Source organism: Drosophila hydei, unplaced genomic scaffold (genome assembly GCF_003285905.1).
Source record: "Drosophila hydei strain 15085-1641.00,03,60 unplaced genomic scaffold, DhydRS2 tig00000060-arrow-pilon, whole genome shotgun sequence".
NCBI classification, from domain to species: Eukaryota; Metazoa; Arthropoda; class Insecta; order Diptera; family Drosophilidae; genus Drosophila; species Drosophila hydei.
Genome location: NW_022045656.1, coordinates 2,078,634 through 2,103,289, shown reverse-complemented (window position 1 = coordinate 2,103,289; position 24,656 = coordinate 2,078,634). Strand labels below are relative to the sequence as shown.

The window sequence follows — 24,656 nt, the reverse complement described above, 5'->3', positions numbered from 1 at the left end:
TATGAATCATTAGTTAATTATTCATTAATTAATTTATAAAAATTCAGCCATTAAAAAGGAGATATTTACAAGATATTTTAAAATGTTTTACAAATAAAACCAAAACAAAGTTCTTTAAAAATAATTTTCTTCACAAAAGTAGTAGCTCAATGCTCACCCATCAAATAATTTAAAGATACATTGTTCTTATACAGACCATAACTAGCATTATCACATTTTTGTTCGCAAACTTTCCCATTCAAAACAGTTCTGCCTATTTGCATGTCAAGGATATGCAAACTTTTAGAAAAGCGGAAATTGCAGCTGGGGGCAAAGCAAGATGATGACGGCATAATGGCAAAAAAAAGGTATAAAAAATAAAATATAAATATATAATATAAATATAAATAAATAAAAAATAGGACTGTAGTGCAACGCCACGCCCAGCCAAAGGCGACCCTGGGCTGGGCAATGCGTTTCGTTCCATGCGCTTGCACATTGCAGCCCAAGGTCAATGGCTGTGCGGCTGTGTGTAAGCAACAACAACAATAATGAAAAGCGCTCGAGAACATTTTCACACTCGAATTGACCAAACAAAACGAAACGAGCAGCCAAAGCACCTAAAAAAGGGAACAAAAAGAAAGGCAAGGAATGCCCAGCCACAGATCCAGTTTTACGCTGCGGGACTGCTTGACGTATACGTAACGCTTAATTGCTACTTTGGGGTGTTTAACACAGACACCCGCACACACACACATTCATACCCAGTTATATATGTGTCTGTGTGTATATCCTGCACATTAATTATATGGTATATGCGGCATGATTCAGCACTTAAAGAAGTTTCCAGCAAGTTTTGTAGGCAACTCGTTCGCACTTTCACTCTATCTCTCTCGAGCTTCCTCTCATTCCCTTTCTACTTCTGGCAAACATCTGGCAGCGCTGTCTCTAATCGAGTCTTATAAATTGTGCGTGCGTGTGTTTGTGAGACTTTGCTGTTTGTGTTTGGCAACAATGCAATTGAAGGGGCTTTAGAATGTAGCTGTTATGAGTGATTGTTGTTTGCGTTTGTTAAATTTCTTTGGCTGGCATAGGGGAATCCCCTTTAAGCCTTTGGACTTGTAAATGTCATAGACAGCTACACGAAATATTATTTGAAGGACTATTTCTTTTAGCTATTATTATTTGAAGCATATCTAATTTAAACTCATTCCAAAGCCACTTTGAAACTAACTTCATTTTGTTAAGTAATTGGGGTACACGAAAACCCTTTTTTCTTTAAGCCTCTGCATTTTAAACCCCAACGTTCGCTGCTAAAGTCGCACTCTATTTTCCACAAGAATTTCATTCAAGCAAGCGCAGACATTAGCCAGCTTAACTTTCAGCTTATTTAATTAGTTTAATTTGGCATTTGTAATGCATACAGCACACAAAAGCCAATTTGCGTAAAATTAAATAAAACAAAGAGAAATGTTAAGCTTTTAATTAAACTTATTTTAAAATGACGCACATTGTTTATGTTAAGATCTTTTCTTTATTGAATTTGTGTCTTCCTTCACTTGTTTCCGTAAACAGTTTTCTGAAAAAGTGAGTCAAAATTATAAATATTATTTTATTACACTTTCAAGCTAAAAACAGAGCATTGCAATTTCGGATTGAGAAAGCAAATATTTTTCGTCTTCATTTTATGTGCCGTCCTTGCAGTTACACAATACTTTGAATTAAATGAAAAGACGAGTTCAAAAAACTTTTTCTGAATAGTCAAGAACAGAGAAAATCTTCTATAAAATATAATATTCAAACTTTTAGTTAGTTTGATCGAACTTCGCAGTGTTCTTTCTCGTCCTGCATTAGCAAGTAAATCAATAAAATGCATTTTAAATGCCGCGTAATTGCCAACACTTAATGCTATTTTAAATGCCTGTTAACAACTTAATAGCTACCCCAATGCTCCAACCCCTCAATTCGCCCAGTAGCCATTTAAACTATTTGCAACAAATGCCGGCGCCGACGCCGATGCCGACGCTGTTACCGCACAATTTGCACAAAGCCAAACGATTGTTATTGTTGTTGCTGTTGCTGCTGACTGTGAGTGTGTGTGTGTGTGTGTGTGTCGAGTCCAAGGCTGGGTTATGCGGCTGTATGTATATTCGTTAACTGGCCACAAGCATTGGAATCATTAAAAACTATTTGCTAAGCAAATGCCACAGCAGAAAAGCCGCAGCCACAGCCGCTGCCTCAGACTCAGACCCACAGCCAGGCAGAGAACTTGAATGCGAACCAGCACTGGAATCCGGCACACTCCCAACAGACCGCGAATAGTGGCAACAAAAATGAAAGAAACTGCAACAAAACCTACAGCTTCAGCAGCAATGCGGTTAAACGCCAGCATAAGCTTAACTAACAAAAAGTTGCTTTTCACAAAATAGAAAAACAAGCAGAACAAATAACAACAGAAAAAGGACAATACGAAGACCATTTTTTATTCCTTTTCTATTTTACTGGACTGCTTACAGATATAGTATAAAAATCAAGATCAATTAGTCTGGATTTTAATACTAGATACAAGAATTTTGCCTGCTTAGAAGGTGTAGCTCATGGTATTGATATTCCAAAACGAAAACATTCTAAACAACAATAGAAACATCTTATATAATATTCAGTGTATATTCGTCTGATGATAATATTCAAAAATATAAATATAAAGTATACTGCAATATGTTTTCATATATTATATATGTATAAAATATATAAAGGGACTTACTCTTTACTATATGTAGAAGATTAGATTTGTAATTCCCATCCAGTGAAATCGAACAGAGCGTCGAAATACGCTTATGATTTCACATAACTTCTGCTCTCTCTCATCTCTCTCTCTCTCTCTCTCTCTCTTTTATATTTTCTTTTATTTATATATCTCTCTATTTCGGTTTATCCTTTCTCTATCTTTCTCCCTTTGTCTCACTCTTTGCCTCTCTTTCTATCTTTGACTGTCTCTTTTTCTCTCGCTATATCTGTCTCTCTCCATCTATCTCTGTCTGTCTCCCTCTCTGTCTGCCTTTGTCACTCTCTATTTGCCTCCATCAGACACAATTCAAGCTCATAAACCCAACTGCAAAAGCTCCCACTCATTAGGCAAGGCCGACTACACCAAGCAGCTCATTGGCAACAATCACATAAAAACATTCGCAGACTGTCACTTAAATGCACATTTGACTGTCTAATTGTGAAACTTGTCAACAGATAGCCACACACACGAACCACATTCAGGCCAAAGGCGAAATTGGCGCATAAAAACGTGACCAAGAACTAAACGCTGAGCCTTGCATCGTGCACATCGCATCGTTTCACAAACACACAAAGCTAAGTATGTGTGAGTGTGTGTGTAGTGTATGTGAGGCGACAGTGTCAAGTGTCATTGGCGACACGTTATTTTCTGAAGCACTCATTAATCTCAAAATGCTTGATAAAAATTGGCTTAAAGCGACATGCTTAAACCACTTTTTGCCAACTAGCTTAGCGTAATGTCTCTCAGCCATTTAAAAAGAAATCGGACTATTAGATTTGAAAATATTGGTGCTGAAATAAAACGTTACGATTAAGTTAACATTTTTTTAAAATATAAAAACACTATTAATAGGAAAATTTTAACTTAAAACATTTTAATAAAATTCTTATGTTAACTGAAATAAGAATTTTTTTCTCGTCTGCGAAATTTGTAAAAGTTGATTAAAAATTGAAAAAAAAAAACTGCTAAAAAGTCTGTAATTTTCTTCTAGCATAAGTAAATGAATCTTATAAACGTAAACAAAATATTACCATAAATAAAATAAAACCGTTGCCAAATAAAGAAAAGTTTAAAATCTGAGAAAACTAATTTCACATATTGAACTCTTCGGCAGAAATAGACATTTTCGATCAAATAAATATCGAAAAATTGATTTAATGCATTTGCAAAGGAATATGACGAGTTGACAAGGCCAAAGGCATATTGAATTTCAGATTGAGCTGGTCCTCTTGCCATTGCCACTCTAAAAACCAAAATCTATAAATTCCATTTGCCACATTTCATTTTACATATATAATCTGCATCAAGGTTCAACTTGTATTGCTTTCTTTCTGTCAATCTTTTGTTGTGGTTGCTGTTGTTGTTATTGTTGTTGTATTTCCTTGAGCAAAATCTTTTGTTAACGAACTGCGAGTACAACTGTAAGGTAAAACCTTCCCCATATGTGAACATATCCATAAAGCTGATGCCCTTGTTGCTGCTACCTCTGCCACATCAGCATCAATTGAGTTAATTTTATACATATATATGTTATATATATATATATATATAAATATATCTATACTGATATACATATATTCCATTCTTTTTTGAATGTCAATGTGAAAGTTTTTGCCCTATTTTATTTTGCTCACTGGTTTTTTTTCAATGTCAGTCAAAGTGCAAAATGAAATGGAATGGAATCGATGTGGCTTTTTATGCCAACATTTTTCACACCCCAACAGTTGGGAAATGGAAAACAAAATGCGGTATCAATAGTTGAAACATTTCGCTATTTAAACGAGTTAATTAACATGCTTTATTTAATTATTGAATGCAAATTGAGTGGCGAACTTTAACAAGCAATTGGTAAATGCTTTGTAAAACTCTCACACAAATTGCACTTGAATTTCCCATTTTAAATTGTATTGATTGAGACTTAAATAATGCTCCCATAATTCACACATAGCCGAAACCATTGTTCAGCATCATTAACAAAATTCTGCCTGTCTTTGTTTGCTTGCAGGGCCAGAAAACATGACCTAAAGGCACTGCCTGAGCCACGTCCCCATCAACAACAAAAACAACCAGGCTATGCTATCCAGTGCCATCTGTTACGAAAACTTGAATTTATGAAGCGAGTGACATAAATCACAAAATACGAAAACCGAAAAGCTGCAAAACAGCAGCTGAACAAAGCAGCAGAAGCAGAAGCAGACAGAGCCACAGCCAGAGCCAAAGAATAGCATGCAATTAGCAGCAACAACTGAGCCCCAACATGGATAAGAAATCAAAGACAAAGTCTAAAACGAAAAGCCTCAAGCCGAACAAGGAATCAAGCACCCAGCTGGATGTGGATCTATGGGAGGTAATAACTTAAAACGATTGGAGTTTGAAGATTGAAGATTGAAATTTGAAGATTGAAGGTTAAAGATGGAAGATTGAAGATTGAAGATTGGAGATTTAACATTAAAGATTGAAGATTGAAGATTGAAGATAGAAGATTGAAGGTTGAAGATAGAAGATGAAAGATTGAAGATTGAAAATTGAAGATTAAAGATGGAAGATTGAAGATTGAAGATGAAAGATTGAAGATTGGAGATTTAACATTAAAGATCGAAGATTGAAGATAGAAGATTGAAGGTTGAAGATAGAAGATGAAAGATTGAAGATTGGAGATTTAACATTAAAGATTGAAGGTTGAAGATAGAAGATGAAAGATAGAAGATTGAAGGTTGAAGATAGAAGATGAAAGATAGAAGATTGAAGATTGAAGATTGAAGATGAAAGATTGAAAATTGGAGATTTAACATTAAAGATTGAAGATAGAAGATTGAAGGTTGAAGGTTGAAGATAGAAGATTGAAGGTTGAAGATAGAAGATGAAAGATTGAAGATTGAAGGTTGAAGATAGAAGATGAAAGATTGAAGATTGAAGATTGAATATTGAAGATTGAAGGTTGAAGATAGAAGATGAAAGATAGAAGATTGAAGGTTGAAGATAGAAGATGAAAGATTGAAGATTGAAAATTGAAGATTAAAGATGGAAGATTGAAGATTGAAGATGAAAGATTGAAGATTGGAGATTTAACATTAAAGATTGAAGGTTGAAGATAGAAGATGAAAGATTGAAGATTGAAAATTGAAGATTAAAGATGGAAGATTGAAGATGAAAGATTGAAGATTGAAGATTGAAGATAGAAGATGAAAGATTGAAGATTGAAAATTGAAGATTAAAGATGGAAGATTGAAGATTGAAGATGAAAGATTGAAGATTGGAGATTTAACATTAAAGATCGAAGATTGAAGATAGAAGATTGAAGGTTGAAGATAGAAGATGACAGATAGAAGATTGAAGGTTGAAGATAGAAGATGAAAGATAGAAGATTGAAGATTGAAGATTGAAGATGAAAGATTGAAGATTGGAGATTTAACATTAAAGATTGAAGATAGAAGATTGAAGGTTGAAGGTTGAAGATAGAAGATTGAAGGTTGAAGATAGAAGATGAAAGATTGGAGATTGAAGGTTGAAGATAGAAGATGAAAGATTGAAGATAGAAGATTGAAGGTTGAAGATAGAAGATGACAGATAGAAGATTGAAGGTTGAAGATAGAAGATGAAAGATAGAAGATTGAAGATTGAAGATTGAAGATGAAAGATTGAAGATTGGAGATTTAACATTAAAGATTGAAGATAGAAGATTGAAGGTTGAAGGTTGAAGATAGAAGATTGAAGGTTGAAGATAGAAGATGAAAGATTGAAGATTGAAGATTGGAGATTTAACATTAAAGATTGAAGATCGAAGATAGAAAATTGAAGGGCGAAGATAGAAGATGAAAGATAGAAGATTGAAGGTTGAAGATAGAAGATGAAAGATTGAAGATTGAAGATTGAAGATTGAAGATTGAAGGTTGAAGATAGAAGATGAAAGATAGAAGATTGAAGGTTGAAGATAGAAGATGAAAGATTGAAGATTGAAAATTGAAGATTAAAGATGGAAGATTGAAGATTGAAGATGAAAGATTGAAGATTGGAGATTTAACATTAAAGATTGAAGGTTGAAGATAGAAGATAGAAGATTGAAGGTTGAAGATAGAAGATGAAAGATTGAAGATTGAAAATTGAAGATTAAAGATGGAAGATTGAAGATGAAAGATTGAAGATTGAAGATTGAAGATAGAAGATGAAAGATTGAAGATTGAAAATTGAAGATTAAAGATGGAAGATTGAAGATTGAAGATGAAAGATTGAAGATTGGAGATTTAACATTAAAGATCGAAGATTGAAGATAGAAGATTGAAGGTTGAAGATAGAAGATGACAGATAGAAGATTGAAGGTTGAAGATAGAAGATGAAAGATAGAAGATTGAAGATTGAAGATTGAAGATGAAAGATTGAAGATTGGAGATTTAACATTAAAGATTGAAGATAGAAGATTGAAGGTTGAAGGTTGAAGATAGAAGATTGAAGGTTGAAGATAGAAGATGAAAGATTGAAGATTGAAGATTGAAGATTGGAGATTTAACATTAAAGGTTGAAGGTTGAAGATAGAAGATGAAAGATTGAAGATTGAAAATTGAAGATTAAAGATGGAAGATTGAAGATTGAAGATGAAAGATTGAAGATTGGAGATTTAACATTAAAGATTGAAGGTTGAAGATAGAAGATAGAAGATTGAAGGTTGAAGATAGAAGATGAAAGATTGAAGATTGAAAATTGAAGATTAAAGATGGAAGATTGAAGATGAAAGATTGAAGATTGAAGATTGAAGATAGAAGATGAAAGATTGAAGATTGAAAATTGAAGATTAAAGATGGAAGATTGAAGATTGAAGATGAAAGATTGAAGATTGGAGATTTAACATTAAAGATCGAAGATTGAAGATAGAAGATTGAAGGTTGAAGATAGAAGATGACAGATAGAAGATTGAAGGTTGAAGATAGAAGATGAAAGATAGAAGATTGAAGATTGAAGATTGAAGATGAAAGATTGAAGATTGGAGATTTAACATTAAAGATTGAAGATAGAAGATTGAAGGTTGAAGGTTGAAGATAGAAGATTGAAGGTTGAAGATAGAAGATGAAAGATTGAAGATTGAAGATTGGAGATTTAACATTAAAGGTTGAAGGTTGAAGATAGAAGATGAAAGATTGAAGATTGAAAATTGAAGATTAAAGATGGAAGATTGAAGATTGAAGATGAAAGATTGAAGATTGGAGATTTAACATTAAAGATTGAAGGTTGAAGATAGAAGATAGAAGATTGAAGGTTGAAGATAGAAGATGAAAGATTGAAGATTGAAAATTGAAGATTAAAGATGGAAGATTGAAGATGAAAGATTGAAGATTGAAGATTGAAGATAGAAGATGAAAGATTGAAGATTGAAAATTGAAGATTAAAGATGGAAGATTGAAGATTGAAGATGAAAGATTGAAGATTGGAGATTTAACATTAAAGATCGAAGATTGAAGATAGAAGATTGAAGGTTGAAGATAGAAGATGACAGATAGAAGATTGAAGGTTGAAGATAGAAGATGAAAGATAGAAGATTGAAGATTGAAGATTGAAGATGAAAGATTGAAGATTGGAGATTTAACATTAAAGATTGAAGATAGAAGATTGAAGGTTGAAGGTTGAAGATAGAAGATTGAAGGTTGAAGATAGAAGATGAAAGATTGAAGATTGAAGATTGGAGATTTAACATTAAAGGTTGAAGGTTGAAGATAGAAGATGAAAGATTGAAGATTGAAGGTTGAAGATAGAAGATGAAAGATTGAAGATTGAAGATTGGAGATTTAACATTAAAGATTGAAGATCGAAGATAGAAAATTGAAGGGCGAAGATAGAAAATTGAAGGGCGAAGATAGAAGATGAAAGATAGAAGATTGAAGGTTGAAGATAGAAGATGAAAGATTGAAGATTGAAGTTTCAAGATTAAAGGTTGAGGAGGGAAGATAGAATATATAATAATACGCTTTGAATTTTAAATGATTTCTCTGTCAATCAACAAATTTAGGTAATATATTTTTAATAGAATAGATAAATGGCGATACAAATTTAATAATGAGAGTAACAGTGATATGATGCTTTAATAGTATAAAGTGTATAAAGGCACACAAAACTGAGTGTTACATTGTTCACGTAATTCGTTCAATAATGAGCATAGAATGCCATTCGTTGCGGTAGCCTGGCAGCTGGTCAGATGTATGTCGAGTCACTGTCAAGTAAGGTTATTTAACCAGGCCGACATTCAATTCCTTGCAGCAAAATGAGGATCGTTTCACTAGCTGTGAATTCACTTCGGAGCGAGGCAAGCCACTCAAATTGCCTCATAGTAGCAAGCCAGCAACAGCAGCTGGCGTCGGAGCTGGAGTTGGAGCGGGTCCTGTGGCAGCAGCAGGCGGTGGCAATGTAGTGTGTCCTGGCAATGCGGCAGCTTTAACACCCACGCCATCGGGTAAGCAGGCAGCACCGCCTCAGTTAACCACCACGCCCACAGCCATAAGCATTGCTGGCTGCGCCTCCGGCACGGCGCTGGTCACACTGGACGCTGACGTGGTGGCTATTGAGACAGGCGATCCGGAACGCGGTAATTGGACGGGACGCTTTGATTTTCTGCTTTCGCTGCTTGGCTACTCCGTAGGCCTTGGTAACGTCTGGCGCTTTCCCTATCTGTGCTACAACAATGGAGGTGGTAGGTCCTTCCCATATACATCCTTTCCTGAATATGTTCAACAAAACTTTGATTGCAGGTGCGTTCTTAATACCCTTTACCATCATGCTCATCATAGCGGGTCTGCCGCTCATGTTCATGGAGCTCTCGTTTGGCCAATATGCTGCCCTGGGGCCGGTGGCCATCTATCGACGCTTCTGCCCGCTCTTTCGTGGCCTGGGCACCGGCATGGTCATCGTTTCGGCCATTGTCATGCTGTACTACAATCTGATCATCGCCTGGACCATATTCTATATGTTTGCCTCGTTCCGTACCCAGCTACCTTGGCAGAACTGCGAGCCGGAATGGAGCACGCAGCGTGAGTAAACAAACTTAAATTGAGTTGCAGGTGGAAAGGCTGCGTGGTCCAAGCTAACAATATTATTTTTGGCAATAAATTAAGCTGCAAGCTGTCAAAAGTGAAACTTTATCCTGTCCAAAACTTTTGCTTGGCCGCATTAGGGCAAACGTGGTCGTAATGCCTAAACGACAAGGCCCATTAAAGTAAACGACCCAGTGGGAAATTGGCCAGGAAATGTAATATATGTAGTTGATAAGCCAATCATTGTTTTATGATTTTATTATATTTATTTTCTGCATTAAATATCATAAGAGTTCACTGTATTACATTGAGTGCAATACTGACTATCGATAACTGTTATATGAGCCTGCATGGATCCATATCGATTACAAATATATACATCGGTATCGACTACAGTTGAATAACAAGATTTAATTATTTAATTGAATGCTAGACTAATACGCTTATATCCAGCTACTGGCCATAGTCACTAGAATGGTCAATTGATTGACTAACTGATTAATGACAGTGAAATAAATAAGGTCGGATGAATTAATTTATGTAATTCCACCAAATTGGCGATTGTATTAGCGTATTTATGAACATCGATAACACATTGCAAACTTTTCCATACAAATCGATCACACATTAATTTGGCGTCCCTTCATAAATTTTTACGTTCGACAGCAAAAGTTAATGCTGTGCTTGTAAATATGCTAGCTAGGTTTTTATACGTTCGCAATCAACGCACACGTAAACAATAAAAACCAAGTTTTTTCCTTTTTTCTTCCCAAAAATGATAATAATAAACAGGCAACAGCAAAAAAAGTTGGCCCGCAGCTAGACAACGCCTTGAAGCAGGCAATTGTTTTTGCGCTGCTTTTCGTTTGACAGCGCAGGGGGCGCTTCAGCGCTGGGCGTGGCAGGGCAGCGCATATTGTGCGCGCTTAAGCGTGCATTTGATTTCTCTACACAGACACACACACACACACCGAGAGAGATGTAATACAAACACAGCGACACAATTTAAAATTTTGTCCGCCACGCGAAGGACATAAATCTTTAACGAGTCTGTGAGAGTAGACGGGCAGTGAAGGCTGTACGTTTGAACTAGCTGGCACAAAATAGAGTATTATGTACAACTATAAAGTAACATAGTCTGTCACTTAAATAAAAATTCCATTGGAATTTTTATACATTTTTTAAGTGTCGTAAAGTTATTTCATTCAATAAAGTTGTTTATATACATATTATATATTATGTATGTATTAATTATAATTATTGCATCTACAAGTTTGGTAGAGTATTAAAAGTCGTTGCTTGAAAGTGCTACAAATTGCAGCTTGTTTTGCTTTTTTATGCGACTCAAGCTGCGAACTTTGCTTATTTTATTGCGGCTGCCTCAGTAGCACTTAAACGTGTATACACACACCCACTCACCCACACACACACACTCACAGACACTCAAGTGGTGCTGTGTACAGGCTACAGCCCGTACAAGTAATAATCATAGCAACAACAGCTAACGCCATTGAAAGTTTTTGCATGAGCTTCAGCGGCAGCTGCCACTACGCGCCACCCACGCCCATTGCCGCTTGAGCCAACATGATTTAATATGGCGGCCATTGATGCAAAGCCATAGCCCAAAGCAGAGACACCAGCAGCAACAGCAGCAGCAACAGCAACAGCAACAGCAGCAGCAACAGCGGCAGCATCAGCAGCAACAGCGAAAAAAATACTCAGGCATTTCCGCTCTGTCCGTCGGCAACAGAAATCGATATGCGCAATCGGGGCGATTTTGTTGTTAGCCTTCCTCTTGCTAGTATACTCTGTAAAATAAAATGTTCAAAATAGTTTCATCAGCTGTAAATTCATCGATTTGCGTAGTGAAGATTACTGCAAATATAATTATAGATATTTATAAGTTTTTAGTTCAAAGAGTTTTGATATATCTCTAAATCTTGAAGCATGACTCAAGTGCATCATCAATGCACTCATTCTTGAATAAGTTTCTTTAAATTTAAGTAGCAAAATCCCTCTCTTCTAAGAGAAGAGATTTTTATGAATTTTTCCTTAATTGACAAAACTATTTTATTTGCCATGTTCTTGAACAATTAATTGTTTAGAAAGTATCTGCTCGTCCAGCCGACTCATGTCAATGTGAATAAGCGTTTTTGCTGCTCGCCTTCTGCTTTGTCTTCTTCCGCTCTTTAGAGAGCTACAAAAAGAAATACTTAAGATGACAACAATTATGTCTAAGCACATTTTGACATTCAATCGGCGGTGACGGCGGCTGCGGCTGTGGCTGTGGCTTCGTTGGCTTGCATGCCGATTCGCAGCCTTGTGCTCATGCTTTTTTTAAGCTCTTTAGCTGCACATATACAGGCACACACACAGGCAAACATATATATATATATATATACATATATATGTATGTACTGTCGCACAGCCGCAATCTCAGGCGGCAGACAAGCAATTTCTTTAGGATTTCATTTATTGACACTTTCACCTCGTCTCGCCAGTGGCTTTGGCCTCGTCTTCGTCTTCGCTTTCGCCTTCGTCCTCGTCCTCGTCCTCGTCCTTGTGCTCAATTCTCGTTTCTCGTCTCATCGAATTTTAGATGATAAATGTTTACTTTTAGCCTCATGATTAAAATGTGTTTAACTTGTTTGTTCATAGATTGAATATCTTGCACTCCTAGCGCCAGCTTCAGTTTGTTTGTGACCCTCAAGACAAACACAAATTCAACACATAATAACAAACAATAACAACAACTCAAACACTTTCTCAGCCAATATGTTGCTGAGTGAAATCTTGTTTTCCTTTTTTCTGTGGACTTTGCTCATGCCATGAGGCTACGCAGGAGACTCTGTATTTTATTTGCATTTCATTGCTGTCATCGTTTGCCAAGTATTAGCTTATGATCCAAACAATTAATACTTATGAGCACATATTACGGAAATGTAATAAAATAGATTAAAGGTAGAAAAAACTAATGACATAAAGAGAGAGAGAGAGAGAGAGATAGATAGAGTGTGTCTAGTGAGTGTCAGAGCATAGACAACTCAGCGCTAATATATAAAATTATATATATTTATTTAAATAACAACAAGTAGAGGCAGCTGTCTCTGAATGAGGGAGAGGGAGAGGCGACATGAAAGAAAAGATATCATTCAAAAAAATTCAAATTAACTCACCTGGCGCAACTGCAAGCCGTACACTTCCCACCAAAGGTGCGCTCAATCATGAATTAATAACTGCAACCCGACTCCATTCACAAAGCCTAATCAACTCACATAAAAATCTTTTTCCCTCCCAATAAACATAAAAAAGTGCTAAGAATGCAACATGTTAAAATAAAGTATAGTCAAAATATAAGCAAAAAAAGAACAAGTCAAAATCAGCTTAGTTTCATGACAAGTTGTACTGCAGCATTCTTATGGCCTTTTAACCAGGTGGCAACGCTTTGTTCTAATATGACCAAGTATGGCCAAGTATGGTACGAAATGCTCCCTTTTACAGGCGAAAGACAAATAAGAAAATCGATTTTTAGTTTATATTCTAATTCTATTCTATTCTATTATAAAATTAATAAATCAACTGGTAACATTCAATTGCCTCATTCTCTATTAATATCTAAGGTAAACCATAAAGAACGTTGAATATTATCGACATATTTTTTGCTTACTCAATCGCCAAATTTAAAAAGAAAAGTGTTCCCGAGTCGTTTCAGTTGCAGAGGCTTTGAAATGAGATGATCTAAGCATACCATAAAACTGAGTAAAAACTAGTCCTTAATCAATTTATTGATGATAATAAAGTAACTATTTTGATTATCCTCTCTGAGGGTTTTCCGGCGATGTTCCAGACGGACTTTGGCTCGTATTTGCTATTCATTTTGCTTTTAATTTTTTATAACTTCTAATTGGGCCAATAAGGTTGTTGAGCTAATCAAAGCGAATGTTGTGGACATGGCCAACATGTGCCTGACACATGGACCAGCAACAACAACAGTTTGTTAGTAAAAAGTTTTTGTAGAACAAGAAAAAAGTTGAAGGCTGACATCAAACTTAAAGGTCACAAAATTTAATGGCAATTTCCTCAGCAAGGCGACTTGGGAGCGGCTTATATAACAATCTTATCATAGTGTGCGTGAGCGTGTTTGTTTTCGTGTGTGTGTATTTGTAATCAAATGTAAGATGCCAACACGAACAGACGAACGCACAGGCACAGTTGGCTGGGTAGACACGCTCGAGTTGGCCAAATTGAAAGGCAGACAGTTTTAGCCTGCTGCCGCATTCGCATAAACTTTTATATGATTTGTATCTACGGGCTCTATCAGGTTATCCATCTCCTTCTCTCTCTCGCTCTCCGCCTCCCGCTAGCTATCTTTGTCTTGTTCTGTATGAGCGTATGTTTGTAATAAAATTAATTGCATAACAAATAAAGGCAGACAGGCAAATTAAACGGCGTGTAAACACTTTGAAGCCACCCACATGCCAACAAAAAAAAGAGTAGAAGAGAAAAATAAAATAAAAACAAAATAAACCCAACTTCTGCGACCACAAGAACCACAAGAAATTCTGTTCAATTTTCTAGCTGTAAAGCGTTTGATTTTCATTTTGATGCTGATTGATTAGATGATGAATATGCTGTAAAAAGCACACAAGCCTGCATTTGTATATATATATATATAAAGGGTCCATATGCTTAGCCTTCGCTTAAATGTCGTACGCTAACAGCTCCTAGACTGGGTCATATGGGGCGTATGCGTAACGGGGGGCAATTGAATCAACGCTGATTGAGTTGGTTTTGTGCCGTTGTCAGACTCTTTGATTAATTTGAATCGAGTTGCAGTGAAAAATGTATCATATTTAAGTTAAAATTAGCACGTAAATTGAAATATTCGATTCATGGCATGACACGTTTTAAAGAGACATTTAAAATTCTGCCATTTTCTTCAACATAAAAGCAAATGACTTTGCACATATAAGGAAAAAATCCATTGACATTCTGGCATGCTGCAAAGCAAATTAAAAATTAGTTTCGAACTCATTTTAAAGCTCTAGAAACATGGAACATTAAAGTTAGAAGAACTGTCCACATCGTATTTTAAGGTCATATAATATATATATATATATATATATATAATATATGTATAATAGCAATTAAAAATTGCTAAAATACATTTTAAAGCTCATAGAATTAATAACTTTCAAAAGAAGAAATAATTTATTTTCTTAGTTTAAATTGTTTATCTATTTTATCATTTCATTTTATTTATTTTCTTTTCATTTGCAAACTTTATGTCAATTATCTAATTTGTTGACTAATCGATTTGTTGGTAGACAGTGGAAAACACATTAAACTTAATGACTTGCATGCCAACAACTCCACAGATCGCTCTTTACCTTTACTATTAAACAATTTGGCTATATGCAGGCAGCTCCTTTAAAGTGTTAACTACTTTTTTAATAATATTTAAAACAAAATATAAAATATATAATATAAAAATATATAGCAACTCAGTTGAGAGTCTGGCAATCGAATTACTATTCAGATCTAAAGATGAATCAGAAAATGATATATTCATATACCTATAAATAAATAAATTTTGCCGTACCAAAATTAAAATATTCCAAATATTCAGATCCTCTAAAAATGAATCAAATAACCATACATCCTATAAATATTGCCTTGCCAGACGTATCAAGGTTAAACTTCATCTAATCACATTTGTTTCCCTTTAAATGCGAGTTTGCTTTGAGAAGGGTTACAATTTGGCAGTAATCAAACGTAAAACATCGATCGCAATCATATGTTTGAAACACACTGCTGATTTGATACGTAATCAAGTTAGCCAACTTCAGCTGGCACAGGCAGCAGTACAGTAAATGAGGGCATCAGGAGTGGCGACTGTACCTTGTACTGATGTGCTGTACCGTTACCATTTATTAGCAGCTACGTGAGGCGCATGGCAAATGTGTAAATTAATTGCATGTCGGACTGGCAGGTACATGCAGACACGATTTGCCAGTTGCAGTGCTTCCCCAATGAAAGCTATAGTGGGATGAAATATTATTAACAAACTAAAAATGGCAAGGAGCCGTACTAAATGAAAATCAGATGGCTTTTGGTATGCCTCAATACGGTCTATTAGCCAAGGGCTTGTGGCGTGTGACTCCGCACTGCCGCCACATTTCATTTCCGTAGCAAACACAAAATGCCGAATTGCTCTAGCTCAAAACTTGGCAAACTAACAGCCACATAGTCAGCAGTCAGTAGACAGCAGTCAGCCGTCAGCAGTCAGCAGTCAGTTAGTCATTTTTGTGGTCAACCGCTTGCCTCGTTAGTCAACCGAAAGACCCAAAAAACTTTGGCATTTGGCACACTCGCAGACTCAGACACCCACACACATTCATATGCATATGCCAGCCATGCCACCCACTCATAAACATCAGCTTACACGCTTTTTCTCCTTTTTTGCCAAAAACTCATACGCCCTGTGTGGCAGGCGTTGAGCGTCACAACTCAAATGCCATAATCAGTTGCTGACATTGGCGGCGCCTTTTTGGCAGCTGGATTAAGCTGCGTAGCCGCAAATTGTTAGCGCCAGGTGTGTCAAAGTCACCTGTTTCGGCGTGGCCAGCTCTTTGTTTTTTAAATATGCACAAAAAGTGCTTCATAAGCCGCTTCAAGTTTGCTTTATAACTCGGCTGCCCAGCTGCAATTTGGCATGAGATCCGCTCATACAATATTTATTTAAAACTCAATGGATTTTCTTATTACTCTAAATAATAAAAGTGCAAATGGCCTTGCTCGTAATCAACTTAGTCAGCGTTTCTATTGAACTTTGTGCCCTTTCGTCAATACCCAACATCGATTTGCTTTCGTCTCAACTCCATAAAGCACGCTCTTCAAATTTAATCAGGCCTGGGTCAACAACTGAATCTCGTTGCTCCCGCTGTCATAGGGGCTGACAAACCCTTTAGACCATTTAACCCTTCTTACATACCCTGCACCAACAAGGCTGTACTCTACAGTTGTTCATGTCAGTGATTGTCCATTGTGTGTCCAATGTAATTTAGTACAGGGGATCTCTTATAACTGTCATCGCTTATAATAGCAATTAATTCGGCTAAGCCTTAGATAAATATATCAATCGTTCAATATTCGAAATAAAAGATAGCTACAGGGTATCTCAAAGTCGTCTGAAATAAGCTGTTCACATTTGTGTTTATAATATACTAGAAAAATTGTGATCCTGATATTTATGCTTCCATCATAAATCTTAATGCAGTGCAACATAATAAAATGAATTCTATAGGCATAGCACTGCACTCATGTACTTAACAGGGTATCTAGAAGACTGTCAAATGCATGCATTGTTATACTTATTTAACTAAATTTTGGAGCAGACAGCTTACATAAAACAAGTGAAGAAAAAGTCGTAGTAATGCAATTATTTGTTTCAGGGACAGGGTGTTTCCTAGTGTCATACACCAAAAGCTTAGCTCAATGTGTTTTTTGTTTGCTCTCTGACAACAAAAGCAGCAGCAGCAGCAGCAGTAGCAGCAACAATAACAGTCTACCCTTTTCATGTTTTCCACTGATTTGCTACTTTGTCCTTTTAATTATGAAGCCGCATAAAAGTTGCACGGCTCGTCCTTTTTTGTTGTCCTTTCGCACACATTCGAGTCCTTTTTCAGCATTGTTATTTCCTTGTCTTTTTCGCTCTGCTCCTGCTGTTCCGGCAAATAGTTCATAAATATTAAAAATTTGCTGCCCCTTAATGCATAATTGAGTGACTGTCAGCTTGAATTGTTCAGTAGAGCAGGACTCGAGTCCATTGGCTTTTGTTTTCACAGTCTTGGACAATTTGCTAACTAGTTGATGGGTCTTGCAGATTGCTTCTCCTACGTGGCGGCCGATCAGTGTGATGCGATTAATGGCACCTACTATCTTCGCAACTGCTACAATTCGAGCTATGCTGAGGCAAACAATATTACAGGCCTGGCGCTGCACGCCCTGAAGCGTCCTCCAGCCGAGGAGTACTTCAAGTGAGTGACCATTCCCAAGGAAATAGTAGTTGATTCCACAGCTTTAAATATAGATTACTCTTCTCTACTGTTCTCTTCTCTTTTCAGCAACTTTGTGCTGGGCCTGTCGTCGGGCATCGAGGAAACGGGCAGCATCAAAGTCTCTCTGGCCGCCTGCCTGCTCATCGCCTGGGCCATTGTCTTTCTGTGCCTGTGCAAGGGCGTCCAGTCCTCCGGCAAGGTCGTCTACTTTACGGCACTCTTTCCGTATGTGGTTCTGGTCATACTCTTCTTCCGTGGCGTTACCCTACCTGGCGCCAGCACAGGCATACTGTTTTATCTAACGCCCGACTGGAAGCAACTGGCCAATGCTCAAGTGAATCATCCTGCCCAAACGCATCCTTTATCACAATATTCACATTTTATATGCTCTTTCTAGGTCTGGGGCGATGCCGCGGTGCAGATATTTTTTGCTTTGAGCCCCGCATGGGGTGGCCTCATCACGCTGTCCTCATACAACAAATTCTCCAATAACTGCTATAAGTATGTATCATATAGTCTTGTAATATCCACATATCAATAGAACTGCAAGTACTTTGTATAAACGTCTTCCTAACCTTCTTAACAATAACTCCTGTATATTGACATAGAAAAAGTTTTGGCTAAAAGCAGTCAAATTTATGGAAGCTGATAACTTTTTCTCTTTCTTAGATTATGAGCTCATTAAAAATGGGAATTCACACAATAAAGTAGTGGGCGATTCTGAAGACTCAGGTTTGATTCCTGATGAAGGTTTTAGGTATAATTTTATGATATATGGCTGCTGTCCTTGATCAGGGCCAACAGCCCCCGATTCATCTGTCTGTTAGCCAGTCAAGTATATAATATATTATATAAATCTCAATTAGCTTAATCTGTATTTCAAGTCTATTGATATCTGCTTATCATAGTCCTACGCCGCAAGTAAATCCACTCAAGCCAGCAGAAGCCAGCTCGATGCTCATATTAGAATTTTTTGTTTGCGTTTACCTTTAAATAATATTAATAAAATCAAATATCAATAAATTTGCTTATCTTTCAGGGATGCCCTTATTGTTGCCTTTTGCAACATAGCCACCTCATTCTTTGCGGGTCTAGTCATTTTTTCGATAATTGGATTTCTCGCACACGAGCTGGACGTGGAGGTGAAAAAGGTTGTGGATCAGGGCGCTGGCTTGGCATTTATTGTATATCCGGAGGTGGTGACTCGCCTGCCCATCTCACCTGTGTGGTCTGTGCTGTTCTTCGTCATGCTGCTCACCCTCGGCCTGGACTCGCAGTTTGCTCTGATGGAAACCGTAACTACTGCCATTTTGGACAAGTTTCCAAATCTGCGACAATACAAAACTTGGGTTGTACTCTTTGTGGCCATATTTGGCTACACGGGCGGCCTCGGCTTTACCACCAATGTGAGCATGTCTTAGATATCCCTAATGATAGCTCTCAGCATAAACGTGCTTTTCCTCAGAGCGGCATGTACTGGCTGCAGCTGATGGACAAATACGCCGCCAATTGGTCTGTGCTGCTTATAGCTATACTGGAGTGTTTGCTAATTGCCTGGATCTATGGATCACAGCGTTTCCTCAACGACATACAGGGCATGATTGGCAAGCGTTCGCGCTTATGGAACTTTTTCTGGGGCTTTATGTGGCGCTATATAACACCAGCAACGCTATTGGTAAGCGAACTGATTTCGATACTCCTGTCTTCCACTCAAATTACTATATAATAATCCTATATACCTGAAAGCTCATTTTCTGTGTCGCCCAAAAATGATTAATCTCTATTGGAATTGCAGTTCATTTTATTCTTCAACTGGGTAGAGTACAAGCCCGCTCAGTACGGACATTATATATACCCTCTATGGGCGGATATTGTGGGCTGGATCGTTGGCCTATTACCGGTGCTTATCATAATTGCGGTGGGTGTGCAGCAAATCTGCAAGGCACCAAGCCATCTGGGCTTCAAGGAACGCCTCAAGCATCTGTTAAAACCCACCGCCGAATGGGGACCTGCCGGCAGACCCTGTGTCAATTTGCATGCCGAACGCTATCAGAGCCAGAACTACGATGGTGTGACCAATACTCAAATACTAATAAGTGGAGCACCAGCGGAACTGATGCCGTACGAAGACGCGGGCAATGGCAATGACAACGGCAACGACAACGGCAACGACAACGGCATCAGCAACGGCTATCGAGACGAGGCATTGCAACTCTGAGAGCGGGTTAACGCATCCTCGTCAGCGATGGCCGCCAGCGTTGACGTTGATGTGTTGCCTATGACGGTGGGTAAGCTGCCCGGGCCGAGCATACTAAAGACATCGGCTAGGCACAGCAGCAACAGCAATCAGCAGAAAGCTCAAGCGGAGAATGGACGCAACAAGTCCATACCAATGGCAAATCCCAGCCGACCGCCGCTCATCGAAGCGAGCAATGATGGCCAAACAACTGCCAGCAAGCAACTGAAGACACCAGCAACAGCAACAGCAACAGTTGCAGCTACCACCAAAGTGTTGTCTACTGGCACCATGAGCAGCGGACGTGAGTGCAACACCATGTCTACGTTTGCTGCAGCAGAAACTATGCCTGAAGAGCCAGCTAAGTCCAAGACAGCAGCTGCTGTTGTTGCCAGCTCACAGGCCAAAGCTGCAACAACTAACAATATTGCCACGATGCCAACTGGCACTAAGCCAAATATAGCTCTGACTACTTTTATGCCAGCCACAAAGCCAATAACAACAGCTGTTGCGAACGGCATTCCCAGCAAAACTGCTGCAACAGATGTAAATGTGAGTGTTGCCAGCATTGACCGAGTCGGTGCAACAGCAACAGTTGCTGCCATTCAAAAGCCCCAAATAATAGAGACACTAAACGTATCAACAACGTTGAAGCCGAGCGTGACTGTTGCAAATAAAACGCTAAAGACAGCGCCAACAGTAGCTGCTATGACAGCATCTACTTCAATTATAGCCACCGACAATGCAACAAAGATTATTACAACAATATCAAAGCCAACTGCAAGCATTGCTACCAAGCCAGCTACAACTGTTGCTTCAATGACAGCAATAACTGTCAGTGTTACTGCCAAGCCTCAAGCATTTACATCGGCAACTGTATTAGCAACAAGTGTGGATGGTAAGGTAACACAGCCAGCAGCAACAGCTGCAACTGTTGCAAGCAATGTGCCAAAGATAGCACCAGCAGCCACAGAAGTAAAATTGGCCACTGCTGCAAGTAACCCGACTAAAGCATCAGCAACTGTTGCAAGCAATGTTCCAAAGATAGCACCAGCAACAGCAGAAGTGACATCGGCCACTGTCGCTAGTAACCTGACTAAAGCATCAACAACAACAGCAACTGTTGCAAGTAATGTGTCTAAAGCAGCAACAGCAACAGACAAAATAGCTGCAACAGCATCTACCACAGCTATTGCCAGCAACACAGCAACTGCCACAAAGGCAGCCTCTGCAACAGCAACAATTTCTGCTGTTGTTAACAGTAATACAACAGGGGCAATTCGAAAAGAAGCAACTAAGACCCCAGCAAACGTAGCACCAACTATTGATATGAAAGCTACAGCAACTCAGAAAATTACTACTCCAAAGCCAGCTGCAATTGCTATGGGAGCAATACCAACACCAGCAGCATCGGTTGGCATGCCAGCAACAGTAAAAGCATCGACAACAGCAGCTGCATCTAATACCACAGCAACAGCAGCCACAAAGAAAGTAGCAGCAGCTGCAAAAAAGCCTGCTTCGCCTACTAAAAACGCTACAACTTTTCCAACAGCAGCAAACACCACACCTACTAAAAAGAACACAACATCACCGTCAGCCGTATCGACAACAGCTCCAAAATCCATAGCAACATCACCAACTAAAAAGGCAACAACTTTCCCTACATCAGCAACACCAAAGCCGGCAACAGCAACAACAAAGCCCACAGCAACGTCACCTACTAAGAAGGTGACAACATTCTCAGCCACAGCAACAGCAACATCGCCCACAAAAAAGTCCACAACATTTGCAGCAACACCAACAGCTGGCAAGTCCCAGACAACCAAACAAACACCAACATCTATTAACAGCAACATCAGCGGCATGAGCAGCATGTCCCCAAAGCTGAACAAGCCAACAACAACGGCAAGTTCTACAAAGACAACATCAAATACTACACCAACAGCAAGCAAAACGAAAGCAGCTGCAACTTCTAAGAAATAAAGAAAAGCTCAACTCGAAACCTAATATAAACTGTAGTTCCAATATTGAACACTATTTTTTTAAGTACCTATATAGTATAATGTAAATGAGCTCGAGCTAAGCAAAACATTGTTTTTAAGCAAGTCTACATATACATATTTATATATACCTATATATTAATACTTAAATGTTATATGCCTGTATGTTTATATAGATGTAGATTTTATAAATATTTATTTGGATTACATTTACTTTGGCGCCGAACAGCAACAGAAATTTGGTAGAGATTGCAACAACTTCAACAATTCAAAATTGTTTCCAAGAGACTTTGAACATTTGCCCAAGAAATAGAAATTGTTTCACATAAACGGACTTAAAACAGAATCAAGAATAAATAGCAAATTTCGGAGCACCGAATACCAAACACCCTTGTAGAGGAGTTTCAAGAGCGAGATTTTGGTGACAGCTTAAAAAAATTTGTTTGTGAATACAGCTTAATGATCAATTTTGGAATTTGAAGCCAATCTTATTGAGATACGACAAAGTGTTGCTTATAAATTAATTTAGTTTATTTTATTATTTATTTTATTAACATATAGCTTACAATGCAACTTGTCTTAATCAAACATCCATCCAGAATGAGGCATCCAAAATCCGAAATTCGCGCAATTAAACCTACGCTGTAATTTAGAATTTGTGGTACTTTAGTTAAACTAAATCCAATTATAGATTATTATTGATAAGAAGTGAAAAACATGATAAGCATAGGAAGTTGCAAGTCTCTAGCTTTGGTGTCTTAAATGATGGACATATTGACAGAGCTCAGTCGATTGGCCTTATGCATAATTGTGCTTAAATTAAATGTAAAATGTTTTTATATTTTTTAAATTTAGTATTCAAAAGTTAATTAGTTACTATCCACTGCAGGGGTTTTTAAGCAAAACGCATTAAAAATGTTTCCTAGCTATATACTATATTTATGTCCCGTCTATCTTATATACATACACACCAACTATGTTGCAATAGTTCCTTATCAACTGATTTATGTGCTCTATGTTTACCTAAGTATTATGTTGAAAGACTCATTACAATTACCAAAGAGTTAACGTAGGTTTTAGTAACTCCCAAAAAAGCCCGTTTGATTGTTGTGCGAAGGAAAAGGTGTCTGTAAAATACATAGATATATCTATATATATATATATCCCGATTATATATAACTGTACCTATTGACTATGTTTAGTGACGTTAGAAACATAACCAAATCGAGAGCAATGTGCAAATGCAATGGAAAAAATATACATTTATATACATATACACAATATACCCTATATACATATATTCATATAAATATATGGAAATAACTACTACATATACACAAATAATATTTATTTTTACTGCAAATGTTCTTTATAATATATTTTAAAACATTTTTAATGCATTTTACAAAGCTTGCAATTTGGGCAAAGATCGAGGCAAGAGTTGGACTTAAGAGAACATTTCTTTATTTGGTTTTAGTTGAATTCGTATGCATGTTAGTTAATATGTATCTGTCTGTATATGTAGAGTTATGGAAATAGTACACAGTTTAATGTAAAACTCTATTCTGATAGGCCTAAACAAATGAGAGACTCATGTACCTAATGAAATTAAGATACGAGTGGATTTTCAAGATACATAAACCTATGGATCTTACAGCAACAGCAAAGCAAGAAACCAAAAACTAACTTTAAGCAAATATTTAGAAATGTTTTATGTGTGTGTATGAGTGTAATTACTTAGCTGAACACTTACTAAATAAATACCTAAAAACAAATAACAATAATTAAACTAATGCAAAATAATAAAGAGAAATATAATTTATATGGCAATTATTGTGTATTGTTGTTAAAATATACTATTTATAAAAAATATATATATACATGTTATTAGATGGAGAAAAAATCAAAAAGCTGTGTGTTGCCTAAAATATAAAAAAAAATATATAAAAAATAAAAAATAAAAGCAAAAATAGAGTAAAGATTGTATTTAAATATACCTATAACATTTGTATGTGTTTGTACATCTAGTTAGTGGAAAAAGTAATTTAAAACTAAGACAAAAATTATATCAAAATATATTATAAATCAAGGCAGAATCAAAAATATTTTAAATGTTTACATAAAACATAATTTAATTTTGTTACATTTTTATATTAAGTTTCCTGCTAGATTCAAAACTGCAAACCCGAAATTTGTGATAATTTTTTAAACTATGTTAAATTTTTGAGCATTATGTATTGTCCACATGTAGGAATAGAACTTAGTTATATATATACATAATCTATGAGTGTGTAAGGATATTAACAAAACAGGAATTTTATTCAATTGTTGTTCTTGAGTTGTTGTTTTTAGCGCAGTAGCTGTGACATAATATTACGAATCAAAGTACCTAGAATAAATTTACACAATATATGTGTTATATATATATTTATGATAACCCCACTGTTAAAGGATTAACCCATTGTCGCATGTCGTTTGTTTATGTGAATGTGTCTGTACCTGTAAAAGCTACGAAATTATTGAAAAAAAGTAAAGAAATTATCAACAATAACCTAAATATGGAAATGTTAATGGCTGTTA

General features: G+C 36.9%; 1 protein-coding gene across 1 annotated transcript in view; it reads left to right on the top strand.

Moving 5' to 3' along the window:
* The window catches only part of LOC111592152, a 36,706-nt gene extending 14,633 nt beyond the window's left edge, over nucleotides 1–22,073 (top strand). Inside the window, exons 2-11 of the mRNA XM_030226132.1 lie at nucleotides 4,773–5,114; nucleotides 9,011–9,440; nucleotides 9,499–9,777; nucleotides 17,666–17,819; nucleotides 17,907–18,174; nucleotides 18,238–18,341; nucleotides 18,880–19,246; nucleotides 19,306–19,515; nucleotides 19,636–20,001; nucleotides 20,059–22,073. Coding sequence (XP_030081992.1) covers nucleotides 5,025–5,114; nucleotides 9,011–9,440; nucleotides 9,499–9,777; nucleotides 17,666–17,819; nucleotides 17,907–18,174; nucleotides 18,238–18,341; nucleotides 18,880–19,246; nucleotides 19,306–19,515; nucleotides 19,636–20,001; nucleotides 20,059–22,059 — 4,269 coding nt within the window. The 5' untranslated portion in view covers nucleotides 4,773–5,024 and the 3' untranslated portion in view covers nucleotides 22,060–22,073. The remainder of the gene's footprint in view (nucleotides 1–4,772; nucleotides 5,115–9,010; nucleotides 9,441–9,498; nucleotides 9,778–17,665; nucleotides 17,820–17,906; nucleotides 18,175–18,237; nucleotides 18,342–18,879; nucleotides 19,247–19,305; nucleotides 19,516–19,635; nucleotides 20,002–20,058) is intronic.
* Nucleotides 22,074–24,656: the final 2,583 nt, after the last annotated feature.